General features: G+C 29.3%; 1 protein-coding gene across 4 annotated transcripts in view; it reads right to left on the bottom strand.

Annotated features, from left to right (window-relative positions):
• Positions 1 to 8,913: 8,913 nt before the first annotated feature.
• The window catches only part of LOC119687164 (mitogen-activated protein kinase-binding protein 1), a 49,812-nt gene continuing 33,804 nt past the window's right edge, over positions 8,914 to 24,921 (bottom strand). Inside the window, exons 3-18 of one of the 4 annotated variants that reach the window (XM_038101372.1) lie at positions 23,052 to 23,295; positions 22,729 to 22,944; positions 22,244 to 22,663; positions 21,476 to 22,180; positions 20,156 to 21,411; positions 19,779 to 20,080; positions 19,554 to 19,696; positions 19,309 to 19,353; positions 17,624 to 17,732; positions 13,382 to 13,477; positions 13,161 to 13,315; positions 12,718 to 12,793; positions 11,610 to 11,690; positions 11,337 to 11,525; positions 11,109 to 11,274; positions 8,914 to 9,137 (exon numbers count right to left, since the gene is read on the bottom strand). In XM_038101372.1, the coding sequence (XP_037957300.1) occupies positions 8,978 to 9,137; positions 11,109 to 11,274; positions 11,337 to 11,525; positions 11,610 to 11,690; positions 12,718 to 12,793; positions 13,161 to 13,315; positions 13,382 to 13,477; positions 17,624 to 17,732; positions 19,309 to 19,353; positions 19,554 to 19,696; positions 19,779 to 20,080; positions 20,156 to 21,411; positions 21,476 to 22,180; positions 22,244 to 22,663; positions 22,729 to 22,944; positions 23,052 to 23,295 (4,363 nt within the window). In that variant the 3' untranslated portion in view covers positions 8,914 to 8,977. The remainder of the gene's footprint in view (positions 9,138 to 11,108; positions 11,275 to 11,336; positions 11,526 to 11,609; positions 11,691 to 12,717; positions 12,794 to 13,160; positions 13,316 to 13,381; positions 13,478 to 17,623; positions 17,733 to 19,308; positions 19,354 to 19,553; positions 19,697 to 19,778; positions 20,081 to 20,155; positions 21,412 to 21,475; positions 22,181 to 22,243; positions 22,664 to 22,728; positions 22,945 to 23,051; positions 23,296 to 24,921) is intronic. The other 3 variants (XM_038101374.1, XM_038101375.1, XM_038101376.1) reach the window with 3 other exon arrangements.

Genomic DNA, 24,921 nt, shown 5'->3' with positions numbered 1-24,921 from the left:
AACTAATTAAAGTTGCAAAAATAATTTATCATACCGTACCGTATCTGCATCTAAATATAACTTTACCGGATAAGGTATGAGATAGTACCGTACTGTACCGAGTTTATGTTTCTTCGTTTATATCGTTACTGCAGAACGTAAGAGATAGTATTGTACTATACCGTATCTATTTGAATGTGCCTTAATTCATTTCAATGACTAAATAAATTCATTCAATTCAGTTAATAATGTTAAATATATTTAATTGATACATGTAAAAAAAGAAACAAAGGTTTAAGTATTAGTTAACAGCATCAGAAATGAACAAAAAATGAAGAGTATAATTTTACGAACAAAAGCGATATTAAAAATTCGAAAAATGAGAAAATCAGTAAAAAACTAATTCTCTGTTATGCCTAAAAGTTTTGAAAAAGAATGACCGTAAAAAGATCAAATAAAAAAAAAATATTAAATAATGAATCTTTATCAAAGTTCGACTATGTCGACATAACTGTTTCACTATTATCTTAACACGTGAAATTATCAAATATTTATAGTACACTGTGACCTAAAAGATCCATTATGCCCTTAGTCAGTTTAGAGTGTTTTTCCAAGTCCGATTTCTTTAATGAAAGACAGTGTAAGTGCTATGTTTCTTAGTCTTGAATGCTTATGTTCCATGAAATAGCCTGTAAGGTGCTTCTTCTGGTTGTGCATCAGTGCCGGACATTCTCCTAGCACTTAGTCCGAGATGAAATGGATTCTTAACTTTTTTAGGGGATTATTCAATCTATAGTGTGCGGTTAGTAATCCCGGTTAGTGATAGTTCTAGGGTTATTCTTTGTTTGTTTTATGGAATTATTGAAGCTATTTAAGTTGTAGGTCTCTAAAAGCATTATATGTTTTTTGACCCTTTGCGACGTAACTTCCACTTTTACCTTTGAAATATAGCTCTCACATGGTGGTTTTGGCCTTTTTCGATTGGGAGATCTGGAATCAATGTAGATTTCGAATTTGGCTGTTCAATCGAACGTTTTTAGATTAATCTAACAATTTTGTAGTTTTATTAGGAAGCATTTTTATTTATCATAAGTCATATTGAACAGCTGTTTATTTTAAGATAATTTTGCTACGCTGGCAAAGTATCTAGAGTGTTATAAATTAATCTCAAGTGTTATGTATTTTGCTCGAGAGTTATTAATCGAAAATGAATATTACAATAAAAGTGAATTTAGATTTGAAAAGTCACTCCTGAAAACTAGACGATTCTATGTTGTTTCGAGAGAACGGAATGGAAAGTTTATATAAAGGTCCAATAGAACAAGGAAGGTCTGTATCAAAAAAAAAAAATAGATGTATAATTTATTTCAATTAGACTAGGTTCTCACTTCAAAGCAAACTCAATTCGTGTAGAAAACAACACACAAATTCATAGAAAAAAATTCATAGAAATATGAAAAATATATATATATTTTTTAATGATTAATTCTTTAAATATAATATTAATATTTTTTCGTATTTATTTGAATTATGTATTTACATAAACAAAATTAAAACAAGAAGTTTACTTAAAGATTCATTACAAATTAATTAAGACATTTGCTGTATGTTAATTAAATAATTTGTTTAGATTAATTATTTTTTTTTTTTTTTGATTATCTAATCTTAAATATATTATATGTATGATTGCATATAAGTAATTAATAAAAATTTCATATATTTTTTATGTATCAATTAAATTGATTTGTTTTTTTAAAATAAAAAAATTTGTATAATAAATTTAAATTGGTATTTCCAATTATATATACTAAATTGTTTTTATTAATTAAAACTTAAAAATAAATTTTTTTAATTAATAATAAAATGCAATGGCTACAAAGGTCATTGCTTTTATCGATGCATGATTTATTTATTTTTAACTTTTCTTTTATTAATTAATATATACTTCATTTTCAGATTATTTCTAATTATTTTTGCATTTCAATTTTTAAAATTTCTAATTTATTTTTAAATTAGCTGTAAATATTTTTGGAAATATATTTAATTTCTTTTTAAAATATATTTTTAATTCCAATTGAATTTTTTATAAAATCACCTTTAATCAGTTTTTTTTTTTTTTATTATTTTTCATCTACATTTAATTTTTTTTTGAAACATATTGTTAATTTCATTTGAATGTGTTTTTGAATTACTTTAAATAAATTCTTTTTTAATTTCTAAAAAAATTTTTATTTTTTTTTTAAATTAATAACATTTACAAGCAAATACAGATTTAGTTTAAAATTAATTCAATTAATAATTAAATTAATTTCTTGTATGTTTCATTAATATATTCATGTGTTTAACTATTTACATTTAGTATATATTGTATAATATATATAATAAATTATGTTATAATAAATCATTAACAACTGAAAAAGATTATAAATGATTAATGTATTATATGATATCTTAGTTGAAGCCTTTAAAATTTAATTTAATTTGAATTTATTTAAAGTCGTTTAAAGTAAACATTAAAAATTATTAACTGATTTAATTATGTAAAAATTAATTAATTTTTTTCTATATAAGCTTGATTTATATAAACTGAATAATATTTTTTTAAATTTTGCAACTTTTTACAATATTATTAAAAAAAATATAATGCATTTTAATTACTAATTTTCATTAATTTGTTACTATTATTTTTAAGTTTATGATATGGAAGTTTATGATATTTTAAAGATATATTTAAAATTCATTGTGAACATATCGTAAATGTTACAAATACTTTTAAATACAGGATTCACTCGAACGCTTTTTTCTTCCATTTAATACTCTATAATGTGAACAGAGTTCTTAAGCATGAAAAATATTTAGTTGGCATACTAAGACTATATTCTCGAGGGAGCACTGTACTTAACAGTTTTTGCAATGTATTTGCAATTATATTAATAAAACCTATAGTGATATTAAGTGGTCATTTAAAAAGGATTACACCGCAAAGATCCAAGTATATGCCTTCTAATCGCGTATATGGTTCCGATCGTTAAGAATTGTCAATAAAGTATTTTCATACAATAAGGTACATCGTATCTTTCAATGCACTCCAAACAAGTTACAGCGTTGTATGGTCAGCCAAACTTCAATAAAATAACTATAATTTTTGTTGTTGTATTTTTATTTCTATTCAAACTCTTCTAACTCTTAAATAGTTCCGTTTTGTCATTAGTCGCGGCACTTTCGATAAAAAAAATTAACACCTATCATTTCTTTATTATTTAACATTGACTAATTAGCCCGTATAAATATCTAAATACCTATTTATAAAATTTAAACGTTAAGACATTAAATTATTATTAAATATTGAAAGAGTTGTCTAAAAAGTATAAAAAATATTGGATAAGATGTCATAATATCTTGAAAATGTAATATCTTTTAAATGAACAAAAATGTTTGAATACTATTTTGGATGTACCTTTTAATATCCGTAATAATAAATATTCAAATAATAATAAAAAAAAATATTTGCAATGTATTTCAAAGTCTTTCAAAAACTTTTTTTTAAATATTTTTCAAGAAATTATCTATTAAATAATAATACAAAAATGGATGTATATATACATGCCTGTACAATCTATCTGACTTGGTACTTCAATTTTTTGATCCTTTATTAATTGTTATTTTAATTTAAATACTCAATAATAAGAATGTAAAAAAATAGTTGTTATAAAAAAATGCAATATTTTTGCTAAATTCAATATTTTAGCTAAAATTTGCAAAAACTTAAATAATGTTTTCCTTTAACTTCTGTTGGAACATAGGGCTTCTATACATATGAAAGTAAATAGATTCACTTCTCTATCTAAATAGATATCTCTAAATATTATTAACTATGCATTTTCTTAAATTTTTTGGAATTATAAAATCTAAAATAATAATAATTATATTTGCATATTTGGCATTCCACATACAGCAGTTCGGTCTAATGATGTACCCGATCTCGTACCAACATCGAACAAAGTTTTATGTTTATGCCATATCTTTCTGGAGAAATATAATTATAGACTTTATAGTTTTATTTAGTAATTTATAACAATAACTAAATGGTATTTCCACTTATGGTTTCTGTAACTAAAGATGGAATACATTCGTTCTGTACGATTCGAAGAAATACCTCATAAGTAGCACGAATATACAACACCAATGAATGGAATACATATTATGCTCTAGTGGGGAAGACCAACAAATGTTACACTTATTTTCTCCTTCGTCAAAATGCAATTGGAGATTGTAGTGAAGGGATATAGTCGCACATAAAAAAAGAAACTATTCAAGTGAAAGGTCTATACGTTTTTCACAACTACAACATATGGAAGAAATCATCAAGAAGTCAACATATGGAATGTCTGGATCTTTTAGAATTGTAGTGTAATGGAACTCGACAAAATTAATATTCAAAGCAGGAAATAGTCCATGCTGAAATCCAATCTCTTGTTTGACTAATCAGTAGCAAACGCATGGTTAGCGTTAAGCTGTGTTTTGAAATAAAATGGAGCCACGGAGAATTAAATATTTAAATATAAGTTTTAGAACAAACCATGCAATTTGCTTATGCAAAATACTTAACTACGCGCTAGAACTTACAGACCAAGTGGTATTTAACGTAAGACTCTATTGAAGTAAAATAATGACCCTGCATTAAAAAAATGAACTCTCCTGTTTTTAGTCAGGTTTTCGAAAATGTTTTTTTTTTTCGTAGTCCTAATTTACTCAAACGAACAATATATTCGATTTTCTATATAAACATTTACTGAATATAAATAGTTTTGTGCCTATATCTTCTTACCGGGAGAAAGTCCCTTACCGCACTATTGTTCCTATTGTTTGGGCAACTGTCCTCGATTATAAACTTTATCCAGAAAAACGAAGATTACCACCTAATTGTCAATTGATTCTGTAAATGTCATTACTTTCTTGTGCAATCAGACATTACTTCAGGATCTAATATTAGCGTTCAGGTCATTTATATTTTTATATATAAATGCATATATACATTTGTGTATTTTTGAACTGATTTTAGAAAGTAGTCACGTCTTGCTATTAGATTCATATAATAATTCAGTTACTGTAAAAAAAAAAGGTTGTGAATATTAACTGAATATAGAAAAAATAAATTGAAAATTTTGCGAAAATATTGAGAAGAATGAAAATCATTTAAATTTTAATAAAACCATTTATTAAATTAAATAAATGAATCCATAAAAATCACTAAAAATTTTTCAAAAAATCAGCTTTGAAAAGCCATAACTTTTCAACTACTTAAGTACAAAGACGTAATTGATCAAATTGAAGGACATTAATAGAATTGTTTGGATGAACCGTTCCTGAGAAACTTTATCGATTAATGACATTTTCAAATATACGACTTTTTGACATCTTTTAAAACGGTAAATGTTCAAAATAAACACTAACTCTTCATTATATCCAGAGATACGTTGGTACAATTGCTATACAGGTCAGTTTTATCCTCGAGGTAAAAGGTGTCACTGAACTTGCTATTAAAACCTCTTCAGTTGAAGACGACATACTGGCACTCACTGAATACTTTTTGTTCTGTTAGGATCTATTGAATCACAAAAGATTTCTTAGAGTCGCGCAGTTATCTGTTTTGTTATATGCGTATATCCCGGCTCCCAGCGTTAGTGTGAACCGGACCTTATTGCGGAATAGTTAAGTTCAATGAAATTAGTTATGAACATAAGCCCGATAAAATTTGGGTTAAATGTTTAGTTAATAAAAATTAGAAAGAAGATATTTTATGATTTTGCAAAAAAAATTCTTTTTTATTTATACTTAATATTTTTAATTATTATTTTTGTTTTTTCATAGTTGTTGTAACGCTCATTTATACATTTAATTGCGTTTCTTTTCATATCTCAAACTTTGCTTAGTAAAATTTGTTTTAATTAAATAATTACTTTTTTTTATTGATTTTTAGTTGCTCATACAATTATTACAATAGTTTAAAATTATTTATATAGATTTTTTTTTATTGGTTTGTTGTTAATTAAGATAAAGAAGTTATTTAACAAGGAAATAACTCAGTAGTTGCTTAGTAAATAATACGTTTACTAGTTAGATTTTAGAGTTAGTTGATTATAAAGTAAGTTACATTAAGTTTCATTAATATTTAAATAAATATTTTTATAATAAATGGAAATTGCTTAATATTGGATTTGATGATTTTAGTTTGTTGCAAACTTTGTGTTTAGTAAGGTTACGGTTTCGAAACTTCATTTAAATAAGTTTTCTTTATATTGAAGGTTACAATTAGGTATATATTTTTTTCTATAATCATAATTACAAAAAGAAATCAAATTATTTAAGCTGCCATTAAAATATTTTGGCTCATTGCTTCTTATTACACTTAAATTGGAAACCCATTAGTATAAAATTTACTTAAATATTTTTTTGTTTTTTTTTTTTTTTGCTACTTATTATTAGTACAAAGGTTGGCATAGGCCAAAACCTGATAGGTGTAATTTTACTTAAAAGCTTACAGTTTTTATATTTTTTGTATATGAAGTCATTTATATGGTAAATTAAAAATAAATTTCAATCTAAGAGAGAAGAGTTTAGCAATTAATCCAAATTTATTTATTTGTTACACAGCAAAACCAAAAATCTTATAATTGCTACGTAAAAGTTTTAAATTTTTGTTACCAGTAATGCTTCAATATTAATGCTTCGGACATTACCATACATATTTGAGCGACTCAAGCATATTTGAGCAGCTCAAACATATTTGAGCAGCTCAAACATATTTGAGCAGCTCAAACATATTTGAGCAGCTCAAACATATTTGAGCAGCTCAAACATATTTGAGCAGCTCAAACATATTTGAGCGACTCAAGCATATTTGAGCAGCTCAAACATATTTGAGCGACTCAAGCATATTTGAGCGACTCAAGCATATTTGAGCAGCTCAAACATATTTGAGCGACTCAAGCATATTTGAGAAACTCAAACATATTTGAGCACCTCAAACATATTTGAGAAACTCAAACATATTTGAGCAGCTCAAACATATTTGAGAAACTCAAACAAATTTGAGCAGCTCAAACATTATTTGCGTTAACTAATCATGTTTGATCTGATTACTCAAATATATCTGAAATACTCGAAGACGTTTGAGCTAATTAAAAATATTTGAGCTACTTGGGGATATTTCAGTTACTCAAAGATGTAAGAGCTACTTGACAATGATTACGATATTCACAGATGTCCCTTGCGTATCGCTTGAAGAGTCTCAAGTATGAATAACAACTCGAATGCAATATGATGTCTGAAATGGTTTGGATAGCTCAAATATTCGAAAATTGAAATGCTCAACCAAAATAATATATGAAATATTATTCGGTTTCTACACTGAATAGACATTGGTGAAGGTTTTTATTTTGGAACGTAACTACGGATTACGTCTGATTCTTGGACTGCTAACAAAAACTTGTAGTGTTAGTGAAATATTGTGAGTGTATGTAAAAATCTTGTTAAAATCTCTCCAGTGTATTAGGACCGAATTGGATTAATTTGTGTAGATAAGCTTAACTCTTCTTCTTTACTATTATATGTATAATTTCGTACATAATTCAAAGACTTCTTTCAACTTCTTATCAACATAGTATTAAATAATTATTTCCTTTGAAAATTATTAATTTACATTGATTATAATTTTTAAAAATAAATTTTTTATATATATTAGTTTGCCACACAATTTGTCGTTAACATTATTTAATTTAGCAAAGAAAAAAATTTGGCAAATATTTGTTTTCGTATATCGCTTAATTATATTTATGATATTAAATAATAAATAAGGCTAAATTCATTTAGTATATGTAAAGCATTATTATACTAGGCTGTTGCAGTTACAGGTCAATTACCCATAAGCAATAAAATTATATTATTGTTATACTAAAATTATATATATTTAGTTATGTGTATACGTATAAAAAAAAAGCAAAACAAATACATTTACAAAAATGCATACTTAATAATAATATATTTTCAATTAAACAACTTATTTGGATGCTGTATCTTTTCTTAACGTCTTTAAACAACACTAATATTTAAAATTTAGTAATAAATCTTTTTTAAAGCGCACAATCAAATAGCTAAAATCAATGTTCACATATATATATATGTATACATATTTATATATATATATTTTAGTGTATAATTGTAGTTTAATTAATGATTTTAGCTACTGTCTCCTAACTGCATACATTTCACATTCAGCAAATATTAATGAGAAAAAAAATTGTCATTATAAAAATTTAATTGTTAATTATATATAGAAAAAAATTTAAACTAACATTTAACAAATTTTAAGTATTGAAACTTAACACTTAACATTCAAAAAATAGATGACAAAATTACATTCTAATATATATAAATATATATAGATATGTGTATGTAACGCAAAAAAAATTATGTTAGTCCCCCCAAAACCCCAATTAATAAAATTTGATTTACTTAAGAGCTAATTTGAAAAGCATATAGAGCAAAAAAACATTTAGAATGCGTAACTTTGAAAGAAAAACTTTAAATTATAAAATGCCACATAAATCACTAACAAAATAATTTAATAAGAGAAAGGCTTTTTCTTTACAAATAATTTAATAGGCGTGCATTGTGTCATGACGCCCTACATCCGTTGCGGCATTCCAATATCATTACATCGTTAACATACCCATGAAAAAAACTATCCATTATAACATTTCACATCACCAACCTTTCACAAGCACTCCACATTTGTATATATGCTAATCAAATATCATTACCAATTTTTATTTAATTATAATCATAATTATATTAAAATTATTTATTACTTATATTCATAAAATTATTGTAGATAATTAATATAATTAATATTTTTTTTAATTACTTTAATATTATTTTGTATATTTTGAATTTTGAAAAATTTAATTTAAAAAGCTAATTTCTAACTACTACAAAACTAGGAGTTATTCTCACAGTCATCGGGTTTGTGCTTCATGCGGAAATTACTCAATAAATCGGCGCAATTATTCACCATCATTAGATAGTCGCCATTGTCTAGATTAACCTGTTCGGTACTGCTATAATTGTGGTTATGTTGTGAGCTGGTTTTATCGTTTCTGTAAATAAGAAAATAATATATATTAATAGATATATAATATAGGTCTCTACAGCTTTAGAGATCTGTAGAGGTTGAGAAAACTGTATATCAGTCAATCACAATATGTCACCATTAGAAAATTAAAAATCTTTGGGATAGATTGGTTGTTTTCCAATTTTTTAAACTTTGAAATGAGCGCTGTATTTTCGCTAATAATTTTAGTATTCTATTGTTTATGGTCAAATCTGGAGTACGAACAATATATATCCCTCACATTACAAGGGGTTGTGCAAGGAGATGTGCCTCTTCTAAACAATATAATCAGTTTAACATAATTTAATATCTTTTTAATGTTTTTTAATAATTAATTTTTTTAATCGTTAATTGTTTAACTTAAAATTTATGAAATTTCCTCTTATGATGCAACAATGAAAGATCCTCATCTGCTAGCATCATCTCAAAAGTGTATTTGATGCTATACTGATACATCACAAGATTGTAATATATATAATGAATACATCATATTATATTCGTGGAGATATTATATAATATGTCATTCCAATTGTTACCAATATAGAAAGAAGAATATCTCAAAGCTTATAAACACCGATTTTTATGTGATGTTAACTATAATGCATCAGGGTTTTGCTTATCCTCCTTTCTCTCCATTTTCTCCCTTGCACTACACCAAACGCCACCCATACACATCCCCACTCATGAATTTTTCTTGTAATCCATGTTATCTGCTTTTCAGATCCCTGCAGGCTACAATAACAACAGGTTTTTGCTTAATAATGATGGCTTAAAAGAATTACTGTATTAGACCTCATGGAAAACTAGAAAGAGTATTTGTCTTTAATATACTTTTTATAAAAAATGAATTCAAATATATTACTTTATTCTTACAATCAATTAATTCAATGAAATGGCCTAATAGTATATCTTTTATAGTTGTATACTAATTGTAATTAAAAATTTCCCTATCTCAGTGCTCTATACATTTTCTTAAACTTCTTTTGAGATTTCATTTCTATAATTACATCATAACACCTCAATTATTATGCTCAAAACCAGTAGTTGGATGTGTCTTTTATATTATTCAGTGTTCTAATTTTTGACATGACCGAAGTAATATGTATCTGACGGAAAAGAGCCAGAGGGGCATGTTGTCGTCTCTGTTATTCAACTCTATTTATTGGAACTCTATTGGAATTATTATATATTAAATTGTAAAGACTTGATTTATAGACTTGACCCATATGTTAAAATGAATGATACCCTAAGTCCTTTAATAATTACTCAATAAAGAAATTATTAAAATTTTTAAAGCGATGAGCCTGATCTATGAACAGTAATAGAAAGAACAGATCTTTTCCGATTAGCGAATAGCCAAATGTATATTTATTTTGGCAAGAAATAAGATAAGCATGGACAGCCAAAAATTTGATTCGTTAAAAATAATAATAAAAAATTTTTGTTGTTGCAATTTCTCTACTGTTCCATAAAAATCTCTTTATTGACAAATATACCATAATTCATATTAAGTCTCATTCGTCAAAACGAATATTAAAAATCGATTTAAAAAGATAAACAAATAAATACATAAGATATATATATATATGTATAAAATATATAAAATAAATCAATAAGAGCAGTAGGAAAGGAAAGGAAATCTTTCAGAATTTTATTCTCAAAGCTTAAAATCTTTTTGTAAAATGATATATGTAGATCATCCTGCTATGGAAACTTGGACTCTAAAAAGCAAATAAGCCCAAATCTTTTAAATTATAAAAAATTTGAAAAGTCAAGAAGAAACCATGTCATGAACAATAAAGTTCAATAAAGAAAAATCTATGATTGAATATTGCTAACAATTGTAAATAAATAACTCCGATTATCAACTAAAAAGAAGAGCTATATGGGGTAACCATGTTATGTATAACCGCTTTAGTTAATATATAAACTCGTCTATATGCTGTACTTTACTTACTTATTTTGTGTTATATTTGTTAACATGTTTTGTGTCATGATCACAGCGTTCTCCAATTCTTTCAGCATCAATGAATCTTCACCATTTTTCAAGTTGGCATGTAGCTGCATAACTGTTTTAGTTGTTGTATATAAGTCATTAATAACATTATGCACTTGGAATTTAGCTAAGAAAAAAAGAAAGATATATATAGTATATTGAATATTTATTTTAAAATGAGTTACTTACGATCATTGCAATCAATTTCTCTAAACTCAGGTGATTCGAATACGCCTCGTGTCTTTGTTGCATTTGAAGAATTAGTAATTTTGGACTTATGATCAAATACCAAATTACGTGGGCGTGGTGGCACAATTGGTTTACTGCTCGATGAACCAAGTTGGGTTTCTTCCGAGCTGGAATCGTCTTGTGGCACAGCTATAATGGGGAGATAACAGTTAATATGAATACAAATTAATATATTGGGGAAAAAAAAGTTTCTTCTAAAGATTTTAAACTTACCATTGCTAAAACTGGTCTGCAGTCCCTTTCGCCGATTGTTGTTTGTATTGGAAGTTTTGTTTCCATACTGGCGAATGGCAGCTAAAGTGTCAAGAAATCATAAATTAAAAAATGCATTTCAGAATTTGAAAATTAAAAAAAGTCATATCTGCTTAATTAATTTAATTTTAAATTTAATTAATTATTTAATGTTATTTTTTTTTGCTAAAAGTAAAGCATCTTATAACGATAAGAAATTATTTAGAGCATTCGCAGGGTTCTATAGCACAGCAAGGGTTTTTTAAAAAATAAATTGACAAAAAGTTTAAAACTTAAGCATCGATAGTTTGCGCAGCCGTGACTACTTATGGAAAAACACGACAAGTCATCCTTTCTAATATGACAGGTACGAGTTCTAAGCCTGACACTTGCAGTCCAAATAAATTATATACGAACGATAAATTATTTTATAAAAAATAAAAAATTATATACTAAGACCACTGATGATGGGAACTTGACAATACTCGAAACAGTGTTGTGTGGTCAGCCAAATTTCAATAAATTAATTAAAATTTTTGTTGTTGTTTTTTCATTTCTTTTCATTATACTCTAAGACAGCGCTATCCAAGTTATTCTTTCGTTTCCTTATCTATTTGGCAATGTGACCACTGCCAGCTTTTGGAATAATTTCTAGCGTATAACCTATATTGTGTTAAGTTTCTTATTGGACTATAAGGCAGTAATTCAATTGCAGTTGCTACTAAATGAACACTATATACTCGGTACAGATTTAACATTCCAGTTTCAAAAGTGTGGTACTAAACTTTTTAGTTGAATATCAAAAATATGCTCTATTTTAATTGGGAAATTTGATTATATTTGATTTTATTTTGTTGTTTCATTTATTGTAATTAATGTATTTTATTTTGTTTAAATGTTATTAAATAATCTTATTTTTATAAGATTTTAATTTTTAATTAATAATTATTATTTTGTTGTTTATTTTTTGATATGTTATTTTCATAAATTATTTTTATTTATTATTAATTTTGATTTTTAGATTTTCTTCTTATTATTATACATTATTTTATTATTTTATTTTTCAATATGTTAAATTATATTTATTTACCAGTTGGACCATTTGTTCTGCCCTGATTGGCACCTAAAGAACGTCCTCGTACTGCATCTTCAGTTTCAGAATCACTCTGAAAAAAACAAATCAAAATTTATAAAAAATTTATATTTTGTAGTTAATTTCAGAATATTTCATTTAAAAAAGTTTTCTTCTATCAGGCATCATTTTTTTGTAGGTCGAAGGTTGATCATAGATTGATATTAAACAGTTACTGATAATAAAAAAATTCGTTCGCGAGGCAATAAAATTTTAAAAATTTTTGTAAAAAAGTAAGTTTTTCCGGAAAAATAATTGAACATTTTTCAATTATTTGAAATTTAATTGAATAATATTTTTTTTCAAAAATAATTGAAAAAAAAACCTGAACTAAGGATTCGCTTTTCTATTCAACTCTTCTATAATACTAAGCGAGTTGGACGTGTAAGTTTATCACTTACCGCTTGATTTAGCACACCCATTGATGTACTTGGAGCGCCAAGAGTGCTAGTGGAACCTTTCAATTGTAAACTATTCCTTTTCGTCGTTGAACGTGAAGCAGAGCTATTTCGATACGTGACACTAGGTTTCTGCAAAGTATTATTATTGGGTTTCCCTATATGAAGTATAGAAAAAGATATTAGCAAAATTAAATAAACCTTATATATAAGAAAACATTTACCTTTACCCATATTACCCATATGCAGGTCACTGAGTGAGCAAGCGCGTCTAATAGACGATTCTTCAATTGGCATGGGCAGCAAACTTTTTAGATTACCTACAAATAAAAAAGAAACAAAACATTTAGAGACTACTATAATGTGAAATCCCGAAGATATGGAGCTATAAAAATATGATATAAATAAAAGTTGATAAAAAGGATATTATAAAGAACATATTTGAAATTAAATCTTAAAATAAATAAAGATAATCATAAAAAACTTAATAGATTTTTTGACATCCAAACAGTAATGAACACTGGAAATATATATGGCACTTATATATTTACCAATGTTTGGGCGGTGTGCGTGTGTGTGTTTGTGTTGCTTATATGACATGACGATTTGTGTAAATTCAAATAAACTTATATTTCATAATAAGAACTTAAACACCACTCCTAGTGCAACAAAATCATTTTGGGTAGAACTTAAGATAACAACAATAACAACAATAAATATAAATGATGAAAAATCGTGTCAACAACATAAGTGCAACAGAAAAGAAAAACATCAAATCCATTTAATCAAACCTTGATCCTTTTCATCGCAGTCAATGCGAATCTTTTCGCTATCATGTTCTATTGTTAGCTCTTCAGCTATGTCGACGTCGGCATCAATGTCCGAATCGGCTTTAACTTCTCGGGCTAACTCAACGTCATCTGCAGCAGCCTGTGCGGCTTTAACGAACAGACATGCGTGCAAATCTGTGCTTTCCAAAACATCCGGTAAACTGACATTTCGTTTCATGTGTCGTGCATAGGCGCACAAGTCTGCGTCTGAATTATCCGCCCGTATGCGTCTTTGCTCGTTTTCAATATCTTTTTCAATACCTTTGGCGAGCATATCAAAATTCATTGTCAAACTCTTCACATAACCCTTCTGTTTGGAGTTGCACTCGAATGGACGCATACGTGACTCGGTGGCCATACGTATTTGCTCCAGTTTACGTTCTTCCATTTCGATAAGTTTCTGTATGATGTCGATTTTCTGTGCGATATTTTTGCATTGATTGGAGGTCGAGGTATCGGTGGATTGTGTTTTCTCTTCATTGGCCAAATTCTTCTTGTGCTTCGTATTGCGTGCACGTTCATGCTGTATTTCATCAACAACTGCTTGCAGCTCCGGCTTCGTATAGAGCTTTAGACTGTCCATATTCATATTTTCATGTTCGTTGCCGTTTTCCGCAATGTACATTTCAAAGGTCCTTTCGCCGTAATCGCTTGGCAGGCTCTCAGCCACAACAGAGATGGGCGATGTTAGATTTCGATTTATATCGTTCAGTGGACAAGTTGTGGTGGACGAATAACCGGATGCCCCGCTGCTACATGATGACGAACGTTTCTCGCTGGGTGTGTATTTTATTTGAGAGACGGTATTGAAACGGACTGAAATTTTGGGTCGAGCACGCGTACGCATGCTAGTGGCACGTCGAGATGCTGCTGTAGTACTTTTATCGGTGTTATCAAATTTCGACACCTTTTTAAGGCAACTGTGTGTAGTCAGTGCACCACTACTGACAGATGGACGCATACCGCCTTTCTTAACGTGCAATTCAGCTTGTTTTTCTCGTTCGAATTTCTGTAAATTTTGCTCGAACTTTCGCACAACACTTGCGGTACGTGAACTGCATTGACCGTCTGATGCAGACATACCAAATGAACAGGACTTTTTGAGAGACTCTTTTGTGGTTTCCACAGTGGAAGTAAGTGTTGAAACTAAATTTTGTGGTTTGGCTGGTATCGGTGGCTTTGATTTGATAACCTTTTTGGCAAAAAGCATATCTTCGTATGCAGTTCTATCGGTTTTCATAGGATTGGAGTTGCGGTGTTGGCGTTGTTGTGCGAAATCCTGACTAAGACTCTTATTAACACCAGAACTGTATTGTTTGTTCTTAGTGCTAAGTGTTGGAATATCTTCGGTTTGTGTTTGCTTTGCACTAGATTTCGGTGCTATTTTGGGATATGTTTTGGAGGTTGGTAGTGGTTTTAGTGTGCCACCTGAAATTGCTTTACTGCGTAAATTTTCATTAGTTGTTGGATTTAAATGGTCCAAATTATAACTGGACATGTCAAAACTTTCATATGGTGGCGTGGAAGTTTGATAGTTGCGTTGTTGCATATAATAATCAAAACTACTATAGGCATTTGGACTGGAGCCATATGATTTCGATACAAGCTGTGTTGCAGCTGCAGGGCCATGCAGAATGAAATTACGTATGCCTGCATGCCGTTGCATTTGTTTGTCGACTATCATTTCTAATGGAGCACTCTTACAGTCACTTTCATCTGATAATATGCTCTCCATGCTATTACAGTAACTACCATCGTCAAGAAATTCTTCAGATAATAGAGATTCTTGACTTTTACGTTCAGGGTATTGTGAGGTAAGAAAGAAACTGGCACTTGAATGTCGTTGTGTCTCAAGAAATCTTGCTTCTTCTAAACGTCGAGCTTCTGCATTGGTCTCGGGATTATCATTTAATATATCTGATAAAGAGACATTACGATGACATTGATAAAATTCCTGATATATGTAATACTCCGATACGGCGCGTTTAGGTATTGCACCCATATCGGCTTGAGATGCGTAGACTGATGAGTAACGGTTATTGTCTTTCGTAGCAGGCATTGGGAGCAAAGCTGCTCTATTAGCAAAAGAAGGTTGTGACAAATTTGCAGGTACTGAATGTGAAGCTACAATTTGTGGATGTCGGGGTGCAGATTGGCCATCATAAACATCTACACCAATATCATCCAGATCACCATATTTGCGTGTGATTTCTTCGATCATTTTTTCGGTATCAGCATGTATCATGTCTAGTATAGTGCGCGCATCTTCAGCATAGACCGAATGTCGCTTCGGTTCAGTAATAATGATGCTTTTGTTATCTGCTGACCATTCAACTTCTTCATGCACTGGAGAGACAGGGCATGATTTATAATGCTTGAGTATGCTAGGTGTTCGGCGCGAGTTCCCAGCAGGATTACGTTTAACGGCTCGCTGGTTATTAGCCGGTAAAGTGGAACTATTAAAAGGCGTTGATCTGCTGTTGGCTGCTGTTTGATTGGAGCGTACAGTACTTGGCGGCATAAAGGGGACACCCGGCGGCGGATGGATTTGATGCACGCCTACATGATGTGGATAAGGTGGATAGTGTTGTTGTACTTGACGCATAGCTTGACAATTTTGTTGTAGCACCGATTTTGGTGCTGCACAATTGAAAAAGTGCTGTTGTGGAACTGTTGTTTGTTGCGGATAATAAGGCTGTTGTTGAGGTTGTTGATGGGCGTAATATGATTGTTGTTGATATTGAGGTTGTGCGTAAGGATTTGGCGTAGATAAAGGCGATAGGCTTTGTTGCTGATATGGACTAGAATACTGTTCATTGGAAGGAGCTTTTAATTAGTAATAGTTTCGAATTTATTTGTCATATAAAGGTAATTGGTAATATTTTATTATAATATTTTTACGAATTTTTAAATATTCATCAGGTATGCAAATAATTAGAGAGTAAGAAGAAGGCAAAAGAGAAGAAAAGTGAGAAATTTGTATATATTTTATTAGTTTTGAATAATAAAAAATACTTTTTAAAAAATTAATCATACAACTTATACTATAAATATCTTTATTATACTTAAGTGACATAGTCTAGTCAGGGTATATAGTTACGATATATTAAACACTGAAAACTCTCTTAAGCAAACACTGACGCAATTAACAATTCTGTCGGATTAAGACAACTGTCTCTTTAAAGGAGCGTACTTTATATATATATAAAAAAAATTGGGACCTGCGAATTGCGCAAAGCAAAGAGATGTCTATTTAACAGAGCTTTCACTGTAATTGATTTATTAAAAAAATTTATACATAAGATTTTATATTTCTATGGCTTGATTTTTCCTAATTTAAAGTTTATTTTAATGTTGTCATAAATATCTAATTGAGCAGAAGACTTAAATTAGCTAACAAACTATTCTACAAAATTTATTATTTTTGAAATATAAATACTATAAAATAATACATATTTATAGAATATATGTATATATTATATTGATAAATATAAATAATAATTATCAATATAACATTTATTTTGAATTTGATTTACAATTTTGTTATACACTTTTTAAATTAACTGAATTTTATATATTTATAAAATTTTAGTTACTGTTAAATTAAATTAAAATTTTTTTTATTATTGTTCTTACCTGTTTTTGCATAACGACTAGTAGCTGCTGCTGATCTTGACCCATCCAAATTACCGGCTAAACTTAAATCTGATATGCTGTGACTGCCACGTAGTGAGCGATAGCCAACCTAAAATAGTACAAAATATATTATAGTAAAAAGATTCTTAATTATTATATTAATAAATATGAAATAAAAAAAAACAAATGAAATTAATATAATTTGTTAGTAATTAAAATGAATGAAGTATGAATTATTAGTTTAATGCTTAATTCTGAATTAAAAAGTTAAGCGCCTCAAAAATTCAAATATTAAAAATTATTTTAAATTATATATAATAATTAGTTAAACAATATTGTTAAAACATTCATTAGAATTAAAAGTGAGATAAAAATATTTACAAATTATACAGCATTTCGGAAAGCTAATAAATTTTTATAATTAATATTTTAAATAATTATTTATTAAAATTTTAATACATAATTAAAATTTAATCATTTAAAAAAAATTTTAATAATTAAAATAATTAATTTAAATGTATATAAAGCATTTTTTAGTTAAATAAAAATAATAATATTATAATTTTCAAATTTAATATATTTATATATTAACAATTATATATATACACATATATATATTATATTATATATATTATATATACACATATATATATTATATTATATACATATAATCGGACTAGAATTTTTAAACTTTAAAAAAATATGCTAAACATTTTTTTTTTTGGTTTAATTAGTACTTAACATACTTATTTATCTAAATTATAATAAAATATATACAATAAATTATATAAATATTTATAATATAATATTATTATGTTCATTTTAATATAATATTATTATATTCTTGTTAATATAATATTATTATATTATATTAACATGAACATTATATATTTTAATATAATACTATTATATTCATGTTAATATAATATAACATATAACATATATAACATATAATAATATAATATAATATAAAATATAATATTATTATATTTATTTTAATATAATATTGTTATATTCATGTTAATATATTAATATATTTATTTTAATATAATATTATTATATTCATGTTAATATAATATTATTTTCATGCTAATATAATATTATTATATTCAAGTTAATATAATATTATTATATTTATGTTAATATTATTATTATAGTATTATATCATCCATATTACATTATGTATAATAATGTTAGTATGTGGTATATAATAAAATAATATTGAAACCATCTAAAAAAATAAAATATACAAATTGATTACTATTTAATATATAAAATAAAATAAATTATAACAATATAATTTATATATAGCGTTATTAAGTAAATATAATTAATCGAATAATTTAAAAATATCGGATATTTATTATTAGATTAATTATTAAAAAGAAAATAATGAGCTAAATGAATATAAGTATATTAAATTGTAAATGCATTTATTAAGCTAAAAAAACTGAATAACAAAAATTAAAAAAATATATATATAAAAAAAAAAAGAAAAAATAATTAAAAAATAAAATTAGTTTGAGAAATACGCCGTTTAATAAACAATTTAAAGCCACGTAGGAAGCTTTGTAAGATGAGATTACATTTTGTGAGCTCCTGGTTAAGTATGTAGTCGCAAATTATAGGAGTAAATTTTTAAAACGACTGAATGTTTTTTTTATAGAGTTTTTGTAAATTCTCACCTCGGGTATAGCATTTAACTTTTTAATTCCGTTCAAACGTGTGCCCTAAAGAAACGGAAACGTGGCGAACACAAAACCCAAAATAAAAAATATAATAAAAAAAATATTTAAAATAAAAACATAAAATAAAACATTGTACAGAAACAAAACGAAAATCAATAATAAAATAAATATTAACGGAATATATATAATATAATAATATAAATATTAATACATTAATTTTGTAACATATTTTGTATATTTACGTTTTCTAGTTTTTGTTTAGCTTCGTTAATAACTTTAAGAAGTTCCTCTTTCTTTGTGCTGGTGTAAGATTTCGTTATTGTCGGAGGTGCTGAGACGCCTTTGCCATTTTCTGTATTATGTTTGGCACTAATGCTACGACGATCTGGAAATTCGATATTTACGATTTTTACATATAGTCATCATATGGAAAATTTGAAAAAGTAACTGAAAGTAATAAAACTTACTGGTACTACCACGTTCTAAAACAATGCCAGGTCCATCCGGTAATGCAGCTTGCAGAAAGCTGCTTGTTGTTTGTGGTATACTCTCCGAGCTACCACCCAGTGTGGAGGCTAACGAACGTTCGGCATTTTCCGCACTTGGTGTGGAGCCTTCATCTTCTGTATCTGAGGTGCCAGTACCAGTACCAGTGCTAGCTGTGTGAGAGCTACCATTTCCACTGATCGTTAGGCCTGCTTTTTCAAATTTCTGCCTTCGCACTGATTTCCGTAATTCCTCTTCATTCATAGCAGTTACTTTAAAGTCACTAAGGACAAAAAAATAAAAATATTAAAAATGAAGACAGACATATTCCCTATAGCATATTGTAATGTATATTTACGTAGGTGTGCTAGGTGCTATATTGTTGTAGAACATGCCATGATCAGAACTTGTGCGTTCTCCGTCAGATATGTCTTCGATATCGCCATCGTGGTCATTGGATTGCACATCAAAACTTAAGCCGGATTTCCGCTTATCCGGCAGCAGTCTTGTCATAGCGCCGTTGTTAATTGTGGTTGGATTTAGTGTGCCGTTATTATTGCTGCCAATAAACTTAAGCTCGCGACGAGTCTCCATGCCCGAGTCAATGGAGGAGTCTTCGCTTAAATAAGTTTGATTGTACATTATGTCCTTTGAGGAAGCACTATTATAGTCCGATGTCTGTGTATTACCTAAACCGCTAACAGTACTAACACCACCTGTAGAAGACGCGGTACCTAATGGGCTTTCTGAATTTGAACGTAAATCGGTAAGTGCATCTGGATCGATTTGTCCACGCTGTGCCCAGCGTCCACGTGCACGCGGTACACCACCTAAACCTGTTTGACTAGGAGATGAGCTTAAATTTGATATGGAAGAAGCATTCACTAGAGTGGAAGATGTAGTAGTTGGTATGGCGATACCTATACTATTGGTATTGCCATTGTCTTGTTCATTTGCAGCAGCTGTCTTTCGTTTTGCCCATTGTGGTAATTGTCCTACATCAGATAGTTTGTAACCTGGCGTTAATGGTGTTTCATCAGCAAACAAATTAGGCGATACTGAGTACTTTTGTGTCATTGCTAATTGCTCAAATTCATGTGTAGGTGATTCAACTATTACACCCTCAAGTGGCGTAACGACAGACACTGAACGTGGTATAGGTGCGTGTCCAGAACGCAGACGTTGCTGAGAGAGGCGTGCTTGCATTGTAACAATCATATCATGTGGCACTTGCCAAATAAATATACAACCGTCACCGCTTGCAGATATTAAATGACGACAATCGTTGGTAAATTTAAGGCCTGTTACTAGTTCGCTATGACCGTACATACGTGCCATGCATTCATTGGAATAGTAATCGTATACAGCAAGCGTTTTGTCAGTACACGATGTGGCGACATAAATGCCACTCGGATCAAGACTCAATTTAATAAGACTGCCCTCGTCTGAATGTGAACCTTTAAATGTCTTTGTATGCTTGGTGTTCTGTGTGCCATAAACACGTACGTTCCGATCTTGACAAGCCGTGAGTATGTGTTTAGAATTTGAATCCACTTCCATGTCATACAGAGTAGTTTTGCCAGATGTGTGCGTGCCACGTAAAAATATGTTACCCTGCAAATTAAAATTTTTTTTTTTATAAAAATGATTAAATATTTATAAACACTGACTCACTAACCTGAAATGTTCTGAACATTATTGACTTATCTGCGCCGCAAGATATCATTTGAAAACTTAAACCAGCACCAACAAATTTAATGGACGTTATGGATGAGGAGTGATCGTCGAGCGTTTGTAGCAGCAAGTAATCCTGAGAAACGTCAAAAACATGTATAAGTCGGTCACGACTTGCGCTGGCTAATAACTTTCTTTCGATTTTGTCATTCGAGTACTCCAAACATAAAACTTCCGATTCGTGCGCTTCAATCGTAGTAATAAGTTTCAAGTTAGCCAAGTTGTAGATACGTATGTTACCGCTACGATCACCACTCGCTAAATGCTGTAGCTCTGGGCTTATTTTAATGCAACGCACACCATTCCGTCCATCATATGTTTCGCCCATAGCCTCTTGATCCTTAATAAAATTAAGCTCGTCATCAATGTAGACGACTTTGAGGAGTTCTTGAGAATATATATTTTTACGATAGATTTCGTTGTTGGTACAGCCATCTAAACCCCACACTCGTATGGTATCATCCGAAGAGCATGTCACAAAGCAATCCTCGGGTAGTGTATGTGACATGTCGCGCTCTATATTATATGGCACTGTTTCCACGCCCCAAATGCACGTGGAATGATAAAGAAAGGAGTGCGATTTACCGAAGCGCTTCATATCTCGCATATCCCATATATAAAGCGAGTGGTCGTTGTAGACACAGCTGACCTGTAAGATATTTTAAATAAATTAATTTCTGAATTTTTGTTTTAAGCAATTTGGAATACTTACTTTTGAACGATGCTCATCGTAAACCATTGCAATGCAATCTGGATATTTTGCATGCGGCGGCACTGATGTTATGTGACTGATATGTATACCTTGTGCAACATCCACGCCCAGGTAATGTGTGCGTGGCAGTGTGGTCACATATTCCAATGTGATAGCATTGAAAACTCGTATGATGGATTCAGCACAACCGACGAGTATAAAGTTTCTATTAACGCATATGCAATTGGCGCTTGTGGTACGACATTGCACCCACTTATCAGCTAAACGACGCGAACTAAACTCAACTAGATGCCCCTGCCTTGTAATGGCATAGGTACTATTCTTACATTCACCACGACCACAGGCAACAGCACAGAAATCATTATCGCGCAAATCACCCAATATGGCACTGCGACCCATCAGCGGTATAGGATCTTTATACTAGAAAATAAAAAAAAGTACATTATTAGATTATTAATTTCTTTGACTTTATAATTATTGCTTACGCCTACTTTCCGACCACCTTCTAGGTACCAAAATTTTACATGACGATTGCCCACAGTTACAAAATATGTGCCATCCTCTGCAAAGCTGACAGCTGACACTTTAGAGCTGATTTTATTCGATGCCATTTTCAAGTTCGATTTCCAATCGAAAACATTTACTATCATGTCATGTTGTGAGCCCACAGATACCAGGTACTTGCCAGTTGGGGAAAATGCCTAAAAGAATAAATATTTAAAATTCACTTTCAATTGCACCAGAAGCTTTTATAAGTGTATAATTTGTGATTTCTCACATTATATTAATTTTTCTTTCGTGAACTTACCACGCATGTCACTGCGTATTTGTGATCCACAAATTCCGCTACTACATTGCCTCCGGTAGTTTGTTCTAAATTTCCATTTGGTGATTCGAGTTCCCATACTTTAATAGCTGGATTAATGCCACACTCACCTGTGGCAATATAACGACCGCAGCGTGAAAATGCAACGGAAGTAAAGGCTTTGCGGGACGTGTTCACTAAATAGGCTTGGGTTTGACGTTTGGCATTAAAAAGTACAACAGTGCAGCTATAAAAAAAAAAAAAGAAAATAACTTTAATAAACACATCCCAATTGAAAGGATTATTTAAGTATTATATTAAAGTGTCCCATTAAGCTTTGACTGTGCGCATCACATAACTCAGTTTTGAATGGAAAATCTCTTAATAAAGAAAATACTAAAAATAAGACAATATAAGTAGGTTTCAGAGACTTTGAAATAATATTATATAGTATATAGACCATTAAAAGTTAGGTAAGGTAGACGATCCTAAAAAAATTTTGATCCACTAATATATAGAACCAATAAATTAAAAGAAGAAGTCGGCATTGACGCGACAATGTAAATTAATAGTTAGTGTATCTTTACAACTGTGTCAAAATAGAGTTAAAGATCTTGACAGGATATTTTCCAGTTCAATTTAACCTATGTTGGCATCATACCAAAATATGTCCATCAAAAAATAGACTCTGCTCGTAAGCAGTTGAAACTTTATTCACATTTTTTTGTAATTATCCGGTATAAATTTAACCCAAAAGAAGAATATTACGTTTGTAGTTGGATGATATAAGGACATACGTGATGAATCACATTTTGGACTTTATTTAAAGGGGTGTATAGCTTCTATTCGGTTAGATGTGGAAAAGACTTCATTGCCAATTTGAGGGTTCCAAAGACATGTTAAAGCTATTTTGAAAAAATCGAACCGTCTACTATATGTCAGAGCATGGTATGGAAATAATCCGAAATGCCAAAATTACAACAATAAAGAAAATTATGTTCTATGAAGAAAACTTTAGACCATAGTGACTGTTTCTTTTGATTCAGTGGATATTTTTTCACAGTGATTTAATTCCAGAACGTATTTGTCAGGCCAATAAGACCAATAACAATTATAACCTAGAAATCGACTAGAATATATAGAGTCAACTGTTGGATATTTTTACACAATAATGCATTATCGCAAAAAGCAATCAATTTTTGACCAAAAAGCCATTATTTTTATCGAACATACAGTGAGTATTCACATAATTTGGTTTCGTGCGGTTTTTGACTACTCCTGGAATAGATAATGACGTTGAAAGGAAATCCTTTCGATAAATTTTTAAACTCTTTCAGCGTTGTGTTAGAGCGGATGGAGACTGCTCTGAATAAACAGGTATTACAGAACGAAATAATAAATACTTTGTATTGTTTTTTGAGTTGAGTACTTTTAGATCTGGTATATATCACTACGATATAACATTATACGTATAACATTATACACATTATACAATGCATTATTGAAACTATATTCCATTGATTCTAATAGAAAGTTCTAAGGTTATTTATAATTTTTGGCACTTCTTCGGAAAGACTGTTAGATCAATATAAGATAATTAATAAGTGAGATAGAGTTACGAGTACCATGAAAACATTGTGTAAGTCACTTATATTGAAATCTATTCATAGAATGTATAAGTAAAAATTGCGTACATTTAAATTTAACAAAAACCTGCTGACTTTATTGGATTTTATTAAAAATTTCTTGTTTCTTGCTTTTGTAGATAAATTTTTGCTTTTAACTTTCATGGCTCAAGCAAGTGCTTTATTCTATTCTTGTCCCTGATAGGTTGCAGCCTCGTGCCCGCCACTTGAACCCAATCTGCGTCCTT

Source organism: Teleopsis dalmanni, chromosome X (genome assembly GCF_002237135.1).
Source record: "Teleopsis dalmanni isolate 2A chromosome X, ASM223713v2, whole genome shotgun sequence".
Lineage (NCBI taxonomy): Eukaryota > Metazoa > Arthropoda > Insecta > Diptera > Diopsidae > Teleopsis > Teleopsis dalmanni.
This window is presented reverse-complemented; position numbering and strand designations above follow the sequence as displayed.